The sequence below is a fragment of the Populus nigra genome, chromosome 5, assembly GCF_951802175.1.
Source record: "Populus nigra chromosome 5, ddPopNigr1.1, whole genome shotgun sequence".
Classification (NCBI taxonomy): domain Eukaryota; kingdom Viridiplantae; phylum Streptophyta; class Magnoliopsida; order Malpighiales; family Salicaceae; genus Populus; species Populus nigra.
This window is the reverse complement of record NC_084856.1, coordinates 20,817,171-20,830,929: the sequence shown is the minus strand read 5'-3', so window position 1 is coordinate 20,830,929 and position 13,759 is coordinate 20,817,171. Positions and strand designations below refer to the sequence as shown.

Genomic DNA, 13,759 nt, shown 5'->3' with positions numbered 1-13,759 from the left:
TTATGTTGTATTTCAGAATAGCAATAACTTAATATGTTGCGTTTCTGAAGAACAACATGTGGTGAAATTTAACCCTCTATCCAGATCTAAAAACACAAACACACATCAACCTCTTCTCTCTCTAAAAATGACACCAACAACTCCTTTCTCTCTCTAAAAAAACCCATGAATAACTTGTTTATTTTAAAACACTCAAAACTCGAGCCCATCTTTTCCCATAATAATAATCCAATACATGTTATTTTATCGGAGCGAGCTAGATAGATAATAGTCTATACATGTATTTTTTGAACAATTTTTTTAATGTGTCATCGTAACTTCCATACATCATTGTCATTTAATATTTATGAAACTTACATTGTAGGTCACGTGAACTTTATATAAGGATGATAAATTGATAGCTGCTTTAGTTATTTGCACTTGTGAGCTTTGGAGAGACATTAACTCTTGATGATATTGTAGGAGAGGACGAGGGACGAGACCACTCAGGCACTAACAAGAGGCAATTGTGTTACTAATGAGATCAAATCATTTAGGAGACGTATCATGTTGATATATTTTGGGATTTTAATTAGTAAAATATTGCACTATTTAGTTGTTTTATATTTCTTATGTATGTATGCATGTTTATTTATTTGTATTTGTCTTATGAAAATATTATCTTATATAATAATTCATAAATATGGTGAGGGAAGATAATTGAGGTTTGTGTTTTGAGGTTACCTGTAATTATGAATTATGAGAAATTTTGCATTTGATTATTGTAATTATATACATGTATTTTGAAAAGTAGGATAATATTTTGGACAAAGTCCTTAAATAAGAGAAAAATTGCCAAAATTTCTTTAAAATTAGAAAATTCCTTACTAACTATAAAAAATTTGTTATGATTTTAAGGTTCGAGGATTGCTGTTGTCATTAACCAAATTAAATGCATGATTAACAAATTAAATAATCATTAGAATTAAAGTTGTTACACAATCCAACAATAAATCTTACAATAACCCTTAAAAATATATAAGATGCATGGGGATTTAGCTACTGAATTTTGGTTGGAAGGTTATGAGAATAGCTATTAGAACTCTTGGACATGTAATTGACATTGTGATTCTGAAATATAATATTTAATTAATAACATATTTCTGAATCATAACAGGACCACGATATAAATGTTTGAGAAAAACAATATTAATTAAATATAACTTTACAGAACCACAATAAAATAAATATAAATAATGCTACTCTTCCATAACTTTTTATTATTATTATTATTATTTGGCCAAAACATTTGACTTTTTATGCTAAGCACCACATAGCCCCAAAATTAACCCCGCCCGCAGTCGTTCCTCGACCCAATCTCCCACACCCGACGCCTAACGAACCCCCTTTACTAATCTACGAGGGCAATCTCGTCCATTCACCTGCCACCGCAAGCACCGTACCTATCACCGCCAAACTGATCCCTCCCTCTCAATCAAAACCCCCAAGGAAAACCACTCTCTCCAATTCTTCGATCTCGATCGAACCAGAGCCTGACTTAGCCAGAAAGTCCCACCATGGGTGTGCCGGCGTTCTACAGGTGGCTCGCAGACCGGTACCCGCTATCAATTGTTGATGTAATTGAAGAGGAACCTCAAGAAGATTCGAATGGAAACTCTAAACCAATCGATGTTTCAAAACCTAACCCTAATGGTATCGAGTACGACAATTTGTATCTGGATATGAACGGGATTATCCATCCCTGCTTCCATCCTGAAGGAAAGGTCCATTTTTACAAACTTTTACTTGCACAATTTTGCGAAAGTTTTAGTTTTCTAGGGTTTTGAAGGAGCAACTTGAATTTAATTCTTGTTAAATTTTGATGCAAACGTAATTGACTCTTGTTAAATTTTGATGGTTAGTGTTTGCTGCAAGCCTATACTTGTGCAGATTGTAAAGTTTTAGTTAGGGTTTGCTGGAGGTGTTTTTTTTTGTGTTTAATGTAATTGTTGTTAATTTTGATGGATAGTGTTTAAAACGAACATGCATTTACAGTTTTAGACAAGTTATAGAGCTTCGGTAAGGTTTAAAAGATGGGATTGTTTTGTGTGTGATATTTAAATGTTGTCAATTTTCATATTTTCACTAGATGTAGAAATTTATATTGTAAGATTTCAAAGATCTCCTTTGTGTGTGCAATTTGATTGCTGTCACTTGTCAACTTTGATGATTTGGGTTTAGAAGAGTTTTTTTATTTTACCTTTTCTGTGTAATTGAATAAGCTGAATGGTTTCTTACTTTTGATTTTATTTACAGCCTGCACCTGCTACTTATGATGATGTGTTCAAGTCTATATTTGTTTACATTGATCATTTATTTGCTTTGGTTCGTCCAAGGAAGCTGCTTTTTATGGCAATTGGTAGGATTCTTTTTTTTTTGAATTTGGGTTTTCTTTTTCGTTTTTTGTATTTATTGAATTTAAAATCATTTAAAGTTCATTCTTTTTTTCTTACATGAGTTAATTGTAGATGGGGTTGCTCCAAGAGCTAAAATGAATCAGCAACGGTCACGACGGTTTAGAGCTGCGAAAGATGCTGCTCAAGCAGTAAGATTGAGATATTTTAATGGGTTTTTTTTTAGTGGATCCCCTTTTGTGGAAGTGTTGAACTCAGTGTTATTTTATTTATAATGTATTTAGGAAGCTGAAGAAGAAAGGCTGAGGAAAGAGTTTGAGGCTGAGGGGGAACTTTTATCTGTTAAAGAAAAGCCCGAAACACGTGATTCTAATGTTATAACACCTGGCACTCAATTTATGGCAGTTCTTTCGATTGCGCTTCAGTATTATATACAAAGTAGATTGAATCACAATCCAGGCTGGCAGAATACCAAGGTGTGAGGGATGTCATCCTTTGGCTTAGTTTGTTGTAGATCGGATGATTCCTTGTTCGTGGAGTAATCCCTTCTGTATCTTTTTGAATATACATCTGGCTTTTCAGGATACTTTGTGTTCTCTAAATTTATTTATGGGGCTGCATTGGGTGATTATTTGAAGGTTATTCTTTCTGATGCAAATGTTCCTGGTGAGGGAGAACACAAAATCATGTCTTATATAAGATTGCAACGCAACATTCCTGGTTTCAATCCAAACACACGCCACTGTCTGTATGGTCTGGTTAGTGTGTTTCTGATTCTAGGCAAATTGTCATTTTCATGGTCTTATTATTTTGTTATTAATTTGACACCTAACTGCTAATGAAAATATTTTGTTTGTTATTAGGATGCGGATTTGATTATGCTGTCTTTAGCTACGCACGAGGTTCACTTTTCAATATTAAGAGAGGTTTGGAGCTCAAGTTTCCTAAAGTTTTCATTGTTGTTTCCATCTGATTGTTGTTCAATCCATAAATTTTATATTCCTGGATTGTACAGATGGTCATATTTCCAGGGCAACAGGATAAGTGTTTTCTCTGTGGTCAAGCTGGTCATCTTGCAGCTGAATGTCGTGGTAAGCAAGGAGATGATGCTTTAGATTGGAATGTGGTAGATGATACCCCAATTCACAAGAAGAAATATCAGGTTGAAGAACAGACATACACTATTTCCATTCTTTTCCATCTCTTGTCTCACTACTTCTAAATCATATCCTTATTTGAACAGTTTCTCAACATCTGGGTTTTGCGAGAATATCTGCAATATGATCTGGACATTCCAAACCCACCATTTGCAATTGACTTCGAAAAGATAGTGGATGACTTTGTGTTTATGTGTTTTTTTGTTGGCAATGATTTTCTTCCGCATATGCCAACATTGGAAATTCGGGAGGTATGTAAGTAATGAGCAATGGTTACAAAAATGATTTTGGAGCTGAACAACATGATGAATTCCATTCAGTTTATTTTTCAAAGATCAATTCTTAGCAAACAATTATTGTGGGATGTAGTGGTTTTTTTTTTTTTGTTTTATAGCTTGTTTGTGTTGCTCTGCATCTAGTTCTTTTGGAGGCTTTTAAGCTATAACAGTAAATGGCACTCACTGTCTCTTATTCTCCAACCTCTCTCTTCTACCTTTTGTGATGGAATCTAATCTTGTTTTGTCAACAGAAAAGAAAGATATTGCTATTTTATTCATGTGGGCTATAATTTTGTTTTGCAGTCTTGTTGCCTCTTGGTTTTCTCTTCGCTGCTTTTTCCTTCCTGGGGCTGTCTACACAATGTATTTGACTCTTTAAATTTTATTAATTTCATCATTACCTCCTTTCCTGATTCAGGGTGCTATAAACTTACTGATGCATATTTATAGAAGGGAGTTCTCTGCAATGGGTGGTTATCTGACTCTTGCGGGTGAGGTAAATTTTCTTTTTTATGCTCTCTACATGACTTCTATCTTTGATTATACTTTGGATTTGGGATTGATTCATGTTTCTTATGTCAAAGTCTGTTAAAGAATTGGAATACTGCCTTAGTCTAATTTTATACTGTACATCTGTCTTTGTTTAGTTATCACAATTATGATCAGTTGGAAACTGTATGCAACCCTGTAAAGTTTAGGCTAACATCTGAGTTTTCTAATTTTGGACTTAATTTTGAACTCTTTAAACCCTTCCATTTCATCCTATAGCTATCTGAATTGATGTGGACTAGCTGTCACATGAGGACATCCATGGTAACATGAGATTTTGGGCTTTATGCTTGCAGGATGGTATTGTTCCAAATATTAGGTAGTTCATATATTATTGATGCATTTAATTTATCTTCTGTTAGAATTAGATCATAGTTGCCCAATTCCAACCTTTTTGTTTGTATCTCTTTTATTTTACTTCTTGGAAATCAAATTTAGGTTGTGCTTAACTTATAAACTTGAATTTCTAGAATGACCTCCTTGCTAAACATGTGCTGTAATATTCAGTGGGTTCTAGTGAGGGTATAGACATGTTATGGCCTGTCTTGATCCCTATTTATTCTAGACAATTTTTTTTTCTCTTTTTATTTCAAAGAAGTTTGTTTTTGGTTCTGAAAGTCTTACTTGGCTTGTGGACTCATTTTATGTGTTATCGCTCTTTGTTGCCAATATCATGAAAGCAATCTTGACTGAGCTTGGGTCCTGAAAAAATGATTGGGACAGGCTTAGATGTAGCTTCCCAAGCCTCATAACATCTGCTGTTTCTAGGTTCACTGGCTCAGCTATATTCACATGGTTATGCAGTTCCTTCTCTCTGCTGGACTTGCCAAAAACTAGTTCTTGCATCTCTTTCCCCTTTTAAATTATCATGGCTTGCTTTTCTTATGCTTATGTTGCATTGTAGGTTACTTCCAGGGAATGATTGTACCATTATTTGGTACCATGAGTTCTAATAAACATTCTGATTACAATTAGCTTGTGTATCCAGGTTTTCCTTGATAAAGTAGAACACTTTATTCAGTCTGTTGCTGTTTACGAGGAGCAAATCTTTCAGAAGAGGGCTCGTATACAACAGGTTCTTTCTTTCTCTATGCATGGTCTTTCTCTCTTCAGTTATCATCGAATGGTCTAATGTGAATGTGTCTGTTTTCTTATTATTCATTGTTGGTATTGGCATGCTCACTATTCTTGGACCTTGTTGGCTAGAAACATTTTATGTTTAGATGGCAATTTATGTAAAATCTTGGTGATGATTTAACTTATCTGTAACTGTAAATCTGATCCATAAAGTACATGGGATATGCGGCCTTAAATAACCTCATATGCTACTCCTGATTTATCTTTGTTAGCCAGTAGTATTGGGTTCCGTGAACCATAAGGTACAAAGTCTAAGACGCACTTTGAAAATTGGTCTAGTAATAAGATTTTGATCTGTGTGCTGGAGCTGGTGAATTTGAGGGAACCACACCCCCTTTTTTTTTTGTTGAAATTCTTGGTTCTCTAAGATTCACATCAAATTTTTGTACATTCATTCTAAAGCAGACTTTATTTATTCTTCTTTCTATTTTTCTTCTGTGGCAAATTTTGAGCTTTGGAATCATATACAAACAGTCTTCTCAGTTTTTTTTCCTGTTTGCACTTATGTGGATTATCCATTTTCAGGCTTTCGAGAATAATGAAGAAATGAAACACAAAGCAAGAAGAGATCTCTCTGAAGAGATACAAGCACCACCTGTAGATAAGGTTTGTGGTTAAAGTGTTTTCATTTGATGATGTGGATTTAAATAAATGTGTTATGATTTGAGTTTGCCTGCAGAGAATTTGTTTAGGACCTATATTAAAAAAAAACGAGCCTATTATCAATTCATTAACATTTAGTTTTTGACAGTAACCTCAATACTCTCTCATTTTTCGGGCTTCCTTCGCCATGGATGTCTTATTTTACCTGTTATCAATGTGGCTTTTATTTTGTGGTTCAAAAATGAAGATTATTTTAGTTCAGCAGTGAGTGTCTTAATATTGAATATTCACTTTAGCATGCTCCTTTTCTGTTTGATATTTGCATGCCAACTGAGGACAAGGTCAGTCCATTTGAAAGCCAGTCTTTTGTCTTCCTGGCTGTCCATTTTCCTGGCATAAAATTCGGTTCATTTTTCTTGTTCTCAGGTTAAATTAGGGGAGCCTGGATACAAAGAGAGATATTATGCTGAGAAATTTGATTTATCAAATGAAGAGGAGGTTGACAAAGTTACAAAAGATGTGGTAAGTTAGTTTCTTTCTCCTCATCATGCAATTAGCTCCGCAACTTAGTCATAGAGTTTATTATCTGGGTTTTCTCTTGATTGCAAGAGTTTGTTTGGACATGGTAGTTCATGACAACCGGCTGTCTCCCCCCTCCAGTCCTTCCTCACCTAAAAAACCCCCTGGCTCCAATATAAAAGCTGCAAGTTTGCTTGTACGTTTCTAATTATATTTTGTGTACTGCAAGTTATATGCTCTGTGCTTCATTATAAGATCCCTTGCCATGATGAAATACATGCAGATGAGTCTTTCGTATCCCTTTTTCTAACTGATACACCATGGGCTGGGCTGGTGTTCATTATAGTTGTTAGTTTAGCTAGGTGATCTTCGAGTGACCCTGGTCTTACTGTTGTGCTATTAACTGGCTGTTGGTTTTCCATTTCCAGTTCCTAAGAGTTCAGTTATTCGTTTATCTGGATGATCTTTAAGTACTGTTGTGCTATCTGCTTCTAGTTTCCAGTCCCCAAGAATTTTTTTTTCTATGAATGATTAAAAATCCTTTTGATGTGATTGTTTTTGGTTTAATATCATCCCAAACCCATATTTTTCTCCACCTTTTCATTTTAAGATTTCTCATCGTATATTGACTTTGGATTTAAAGTGTAATATAATAAGGTGAACTTGCACAGATTTACATCAAGAAAATTAAGGTTGCTTTTTGAAAATCAAGGAATTTTATATGTTTTTCCTTGAATGGAATGCTATTATGCACTGTCTTAACGAAAAAAAGAAAATAAAAGAAAAGAGTACATAAACAGAGAAAAAGTAAGTGATTATCATGATAACAAATAGAAACATGGAGTGACAGAAATGTTGGAATGTGGGGGAGTATGCAAAATATGATTTCTGGAGTATAAATTTTTTGTTAAGTTGCTAATTTTTTTCCTTTTTGTCTGTTCCCTCTCCCCATCACTTGTTTTCTATATGATCAATCATGTATCTGAAAAACATGAAATTAACATTTGATCGTGCAGGTTTTGAAGTACGTGGAAGGTTTGTGTTGGGTCTGTCGCTATTACTACCAGGGTGTTTGCTCTTGGCAATGGTCAGTTCAATAATGGCTGAAACTAGAAAGTCATTATGCTTCTTTTCACTGGCTTTTTTTTTTTATTTGGTTGACATAAAGTTTTTTATTGGAATTTCAAGTACAAGCATGTGCACAAAACATACAAACCTATTTATGAATGCGTAGTTTCTTGAAGTTTTATAAATGAGACTTTGACGTGCTGGTAAAATAATAATGGAAAAGAGGACAGCGGGCTCATTTAAAGTTGAGAAATGTAGTTCTATCCGTTCTGTATGTGGTTTTGACCCAGGGATTTTAGGCATGACCTGCCAGATAATCCAATTTCTCTGGCATGTGACACCTAAATTTAGCTTTGCGTTCTCTCCTCATCAAACGAAAAAAAAGGCTTCCTATTACTCTGTAAGCTTATATGATATTGTTCTTTACTGCAATTAATTAAACTTTGAATTCTGTTGTCTGTTTCAGGTTTTATCCATACCATTATGCTCCATTTGCTTCAGATATTAAGGATCTGGATGAGATGGAAATAACCTTCTTTCTTGGAGAGCCATTCAAACCCTTTGATCAACTTATGGGGACCCTACCAGCTGCGAGGTGTTTTTTTTTTTCGAACTCCTTTTGTTTTCTATTTTACTTTTGGGATTCTGTCTGATTATTCTTTCTGTGCTGATTTTTTTCCTGTTTTGTGTATTACAGTTCTAATGCTTTGCCAGAAGAATACAGGAAATTGATGACCAACCCTTCTTCCCCAATTCATCAATTCTTCCCCTCAGGTAAAAGAATTGATGGAAAGAAATTTATTGATTTACTCAGAATGTTTATCTTCTGCACAAGATTGATTGGGCTTCTTTATTGTGGGCAGATTTTGAAATTGACATGAATGGCAAGCGCTTTGCTTGGCAGGTAAATTCTTCTGAATCAGTTATCAATCAGATGTTTTAATTATACTTTTTTTTTCTGCTGTCAACTGATTACAGTTACCTTATATTTATTGGAAGCCAGGGTATTGCCAAATTGCCATTCATCGATGAGAGGAAATTGCTTGCCCAAACAAAGAAGCTTGAAAGAACTTTAATGGTATTTAGTGTTTTAAAGTAGTATGCAATAACTTCATCTTTAGTAAACTACATTCTCTTTTCTCTTGTATGCATCAGTCATTTTATTGGAGGCTTTTGCTCAGCACATGTTCTTGTAAATACAAACTACATTTTCCTTGCTTCTCTGTATATTCAGCTATCTACTGGAGGCTTTTACTCGCTGATATTTTCAGAAACTTGAAGTAAAATAATTGCATTTAAGATTTTGCAAAACCAATTTAATGGAGAAATGCCACTGTCTTAGAAACCAAGTTTTTTGCAAAGAGAAGGATTTTAAAGACCAATTCCAAGTAATGATTTAAGATTTTAGGAGACACTATCAATTCAAATATGGATGTCATGGAAATATATTTATTTGTTACAGATGCTTTTGCAACAAAAGTTTCACAAAAGTTTATTTTTCATGTTACTGTAAGGAAGGAGGAGGTTGTAAACCCAAAATCATATGCCATTTGTCAACCTAGGAGTTTTTAACTTATTTTATTTTCTAGTTTTGTAAATTTTTTAATAGAAAAATATCCAATTTCATGATTTAATAATTTTGTTATAAAATTTGTACATGAATAATCCATTTTGACTTTTGAGTCATTTCCAGACCAAATTGATCAGTTTTTTGGTTTCTGATATAGCCTCCTGTACTCAAATTTCTCCTTAAATTTAATCTGTAAGCACCAAGGGTAGTTTAAAGCTGGCAGTCAGTCCTGTTCACACCCCTATAATAAGTTTGAGTCTTTAGTAGTTATGCGTTGCTGTTTCTGGCATATCAGTCTTCTGTATAGTCTGGATGTCAAGTATGCTAATCTTTAATTTGCTATTTGCAGGAGGAAGAGCAGGTCAGGAATAGTGTGATGCTTGATTTGCTATATGTCCATCCTGTTCATCCATTGTCTCAACAAGTCATTTCTTACTATCATCATAACTATCGTTTACCTGTTAGTGAAAGAATTGCTTTGGAAATTGACACGAGAGCTAGGTTCGTTGGCCTTGTTGTGGATTGATCTTTTAGTTTGAAAGGTTTCAAATCATTTTTTATGTGTGCTGGCTTTATCATCTCATTTGTTGCTTATTTTTTCCAGTGGTGGAATGAATGGTTATCTTTGGTTATCTGAAAGAAATGTGTGGAGAAGTGTGGTCCCTTCTCCTATCAATGGATTGCCAGCCTTGGAGTATAACCAAGTTTTGTAAGTTCACCTTTTTCCACTGCTGTTTTTATAAGCTAATGGATCTTTGGTGTAATGCTGTGCATTTTTTATTTGCAGAAATATCACATACCTAACTCCTTCAAGTCATAGACACATCCCAGAACCTCCAGAGGGTGTAGTCATGCCTGAAAAGGTTTGTGAGCTCCGGATGCTTGTAGATCTGGTTTATTTCTTTGTGAGTATATAAGTGAAGGACATGAAGTTCCTGTCGACTGATGACAGGGGTAGTGATTCTATTCATGTACAGAATAATATATCGTAGTGTTACTGTGTTTCAAATTACAGAGTTTACTGGAGCAGTAAACTGGAATTCTTCTAGGAAAATTAGTTGGACATAGTGCTGTGTTTAAACAACCTTTTGGTTTAGTATTAGCCATGTGTTTTGTAGGTATAATTGGGCAGTAAACTGGAGGCATTCCTTGTGCTCAAGGAAATTGAAATGAAATTTTCTGAATTGAGTTTTGTCATAGTAGAGTTGCTTGTTTTTTTTTTTTTAAAGCTGGTCCCCACTGTATTGGTGTAAGTGCTGATGCAATAGTAATATAATGGTCATGTTCAGTTTGCAGATGCAAGGATGCTCATATATTGTTTCCTTGAAGACATTTTCTTTTGATAAAGTGTTGTGTCATCACAGCGTTTGATATTAGTTGGCAATTTGACTTTAAAGATGCCCATGACTAATTTGAGGTATGTACTTGCTATTTGCAGATCTTAAAACCTACAGATATTAAACTGTTTCCCACATTATGGCATGAAGATAATGGCCGCAGACAGCAAGGCAGGGAAAGGTATGAATATGCATTTAAACATCTTTGCAATGGTTCATCTGCATGGTTGCTTTAACTGGCCGGTGGTCAGGTTGAATATGCCTGACATTCTGTCATGATCACTATTCTTAACAGACAATGCATATAGTTCCATTTATCTGTGGAGACAGGATGGGGTTTCTTTATTATCTTTTCTTTTTTCACCAAATACATATATTGTTAGGAATTTTATTCAAAGGCTTATAAGTTTTCATTATCACTCCCAAATGAACTAATTTGCATGTGCTGTCCCTGTCCTACAGGCCACAAGTACCCCGAGCAGTAGCTGGCCCTGTATTGGGGGAAGCAGCTCATCGTCTTGTCAAGAACACCCTTAATATCAAACCAAACGGTTCATATTCTCGAGGCAATTACACATTCAACAGGCCAAGACCTGCTGGGCCAGCTGGTTATGGAAGGGGCTATGGGGACGATCCAAACTATCATTATGCACATTACAATAACCAGCAAGGCCTAATGAGTAATCATATGTATCCTGTCTCATCAAATGGTGTGCAAGGCAACCGACACAACTCTAGGCCTCAAGACAGAGTGCAGTACCATCAACAGTACCATGATTTGAGTACTGGGGTGTCTGCTCTGACTGTGGAAGAAAATTTCAGAAGCAGGGCACCTGCAGTGATCTCACCACGAATTCCGAATCCAGGATACACAACGAATTTATACAATCAGTTTGAGCATAACACAGGTCCACTTCCATCACCACCCACCAATTGGATCAACAAAACAGCAGCAGGAGACGCTGGAATGTACGTCAGACAAGACACAACATCAAGGGGGGGTCCAAATGAGAAGCAGTTGAAGCAGGTTTACCAGGTTAAGACACAAGTAGCTCAGGAGACGTCAGATATTCTAGCTCAAGAAATATAAGATTTAAAACAGCAGTAACACTGTAGATTTGGTTAATCTTGTACATTTTCTGACCACCCACATAGCTGTGGCAATGGATCTTCATTTTCTGACGAGTTTACTCAGTTTGGGTAAAGCAGCCACAGAATGCTATTCCTGGACGGTATGCATCCACCAGAGTCTGAGGCCGTTAAGACTTTTATTTGGATACTGAAACATGCTGAATTTAGTGAACGGTGGTCTTTTGAGATCCAGTTTTGTTTTGGGGCGAGTTTGCATACTGCATCTTACCTCTTTCATGTTGCAGTTTCTTTCTTCCGGATTTTCCTATTTGTTTACTGGGCTGTCATATAACTGTATCATACAAATGTGTTGTTGTAATCGGGCTGGATCACTGGAAATTACAACATCGGGTCTTCTTCCGTAGTGTTTTTTATCGGGAAGATCAGAGACGTTGTCAGTATGTTACTTATTTTGGATGGTGTAATGATTCTGGATTTAATTCTATGCAGTATCCTCTTTAGTGACTTGAACTATTTGCTTTTTCAGAGTTTCTGTGCAAGTCTGACAGCATCTGTAGGATTGTTATTTACGAAACCATAAGCATAACAGGTAGAAGCTGTTTTCTAGTTAGAACTCGATCTGCTCCTAACAACTTGATCGTCCAGTGCTTTTAATTTGTGACGCGATTATGACTGAAATTGACCTGGAGTTGCTTACGGCTTCGAAATAACTTGCTAGAGCCCCCCTTCGGTATCTTGCTTGCTCTCCCGGTGATCAAGGAGGCAGAGATGGTTCTCCGTAGATGCCCCTTCTATCCAGGGTTGGAGTTGGGGTTGGAACGCCATTCTTGATCAAGTTTCTGTGTTAACATGCTCAATTAGAGGTTCATCTCCCCTTCTCATTCAAGCCTTACATCGCATTATATTCTCAATGAATCTAAGTTTTTTTGTTCTCACATTTTTTGCAGTCAATTGTGCTTCAGCAATTCTTTGCAACATAGACAAGGTGCATGCTTGATAGAGTACAAAACAATGAATAATGAGCTAACTGAGCAATAGAGCCTGGAGATGAAGAGAGACAAAAGTCGAAAGATCTTCATTTGATAGAAGAAATTCAATTCCGAACTCCATGTTCTGGTATTTGTGTAACTCAAAATGCAATTATTACTAACTTCAAATACATATAGTACAGCATCATATAACAATACCGAAAAAAAGAAAACCCTCACCGTTTACTATTGCAGAAAATACCCTGACAAGAACAAAACAAAGAAGAAGAACAAGGTCCCAAATATTAGAACAGCCTTTTGACCAGAAGTAAGTGCATTGCCTCCCAATCCATACTGCTGGTTCTGCGCAAACCCAGCAATCTCAACGCTTTTACTCACAAAGAAACTCTGTGCAGCGCCACAAGTAGGACACCTCCATTCACCAGGCAGCTTGTCAAACTGAAACCCTGGTGGTATTGGATATGATGGGTCACCAACTGACTCGTCATATTTGTAACCACAAGACCTACACTCATAAATCCCAGTGTTTAAAACTGCAAACTTCTCTTCTAACCGCCCCTTGTCAAACTTTGGTTCTTCTCCTTCTCCTTCTCCTTCTTCAACAGGAGACTCAGCTGATGGATTGGTCAGGCTTGAATCTGATAAAGATGGTGTCTTGTCTTCTTTGGAGACATCAATGGAGTGAAGAGAGAAAAAATGAGTCTTTTGGGGTTTATGAATGGAAAGGAATGATATTTTGGAGAGATGGGTTCTGGACTTCGGAGAGGGAAGTTGAGGTCCTTGAGGAAGGTTGAAAGAGAAAGTGGCTCTTGTAGCTGCACAAGCCATTAGTGAACTTTTTTGTGTTTTATGGCTTGGCTTCTATGTCCTGTCAGTGTGTTGAGTTTTAAAGGGTATGGACAAAAAAGCAACGTGTGTAGAGTTTCTGGGTGGAGGAGGAGAAAAGGAGTGGATCCATGGAAGGAATAGCATATGCTGTGTGTTTGAGTGGGTGGTGGATAAGGTTGGGGAAGTGACATTGGCTGCAAATCAGTTCTTGCAATGGGCTGGGGCATGGCATGGGTTCA

General features: G+C 36.1%; 2 protein-coding genes across 2 annotated transcripts; one reads left to right on the top strand and one right to left on the bottom strand.

Moving 5' to 3' along the window:
- Window positions 1–1,390: 1,390 nt before the first annotated feature.
- On the top strand, window positions 1,391–12,213 carry LOC133693229 (5'-3' exoribonuclease 4-like). Its single transcript, XM_062114405.1, has 22 exons — window positions 1,391–1,763; window positions 2,296–2,398; window positions 2,508–2,584; window positions 2,678–2,869; window positions 3,032–3,151; window positions 3,257–3,319; window positions 3,409–3,555; window positions 3,637–3,801; window positions 4,247–4,324; window positions 5,366–5,452; window positions 6,040–6,120; window positions 6,544–6,639; window positions 7,653–7,723; window positions 8,171–8,299; window positions 8,402–8,478; window positions 8,568–8,608; window positions 8,708–8,782; window positions 9,624–9,775; window positions 9,879–9,983; window positions 10,062–10,137; window positions 10,713–10,792; window positions 11,074–12,213. The coding sequence occupies exons 1-22, from the start codon at window positions 1,557–1,559 to the stop codon at window positions 11,699–11,701; spliced, it is 2,850 nt and encodes a 949-aa protein (XP_061970389.1). The 5' UTR covers window positions 1,391–1,556; the 3' UTR covers window positions 11,702–12,213.
- Window positions 12,214–12,822: 609 nt separating this feature from the next.
- On the bottom strand, window positions 12,823–13,696 carry LOC133693230 (uncharacterized). Its single transcript, XM_062114407.1, has one exon. The coding sequence runs from the start codon at window positions 13,518–13,520 to the stop codon at window positions 12,918–12,920; it is 603 nt and encodes a 200-aa protein (XP_061970391.1). The 5' UTR covers window positions 13,521–13,696; the 3' UTR covers window positions 12,823–12,917.
- Between the last annotated feature and the right edge of the window lie 63 nt (window positions 13,697–13,759).

Bases quoted from the DNA above. Each gene is read 5' to 3' on its own strand.
- LOC133693229 (XM_062114405.1), top strand. From the start codon at position 1,557: ATGGGTGTGCCGGCGTTCTACAGGTGGCTCGCAGACCGGTACCCGCTA. The intron at 6,121-6,543 runs GTTTGTGGTTAA...TCTTGTTCTCAG, and splicing joins AAGCACCACCTGTAGATAAG to GTTAAATTAGGGGAGCCTGG. The intron at 10,793-11,073 runs GTATGAATATGC...CCTGTCCTACAG, and splicing joins AGACAGCAAGGCAGGGAAAG to GCCACAAGTACCCCGAGCAG.
- LOC133693230 (XM_062114407.1), bottom strand. From the start codon at position 13,520: ATGGCTTGTGCAGCTACAAGAGCCACTTTCTCTTTCAACCTTCCTCAA.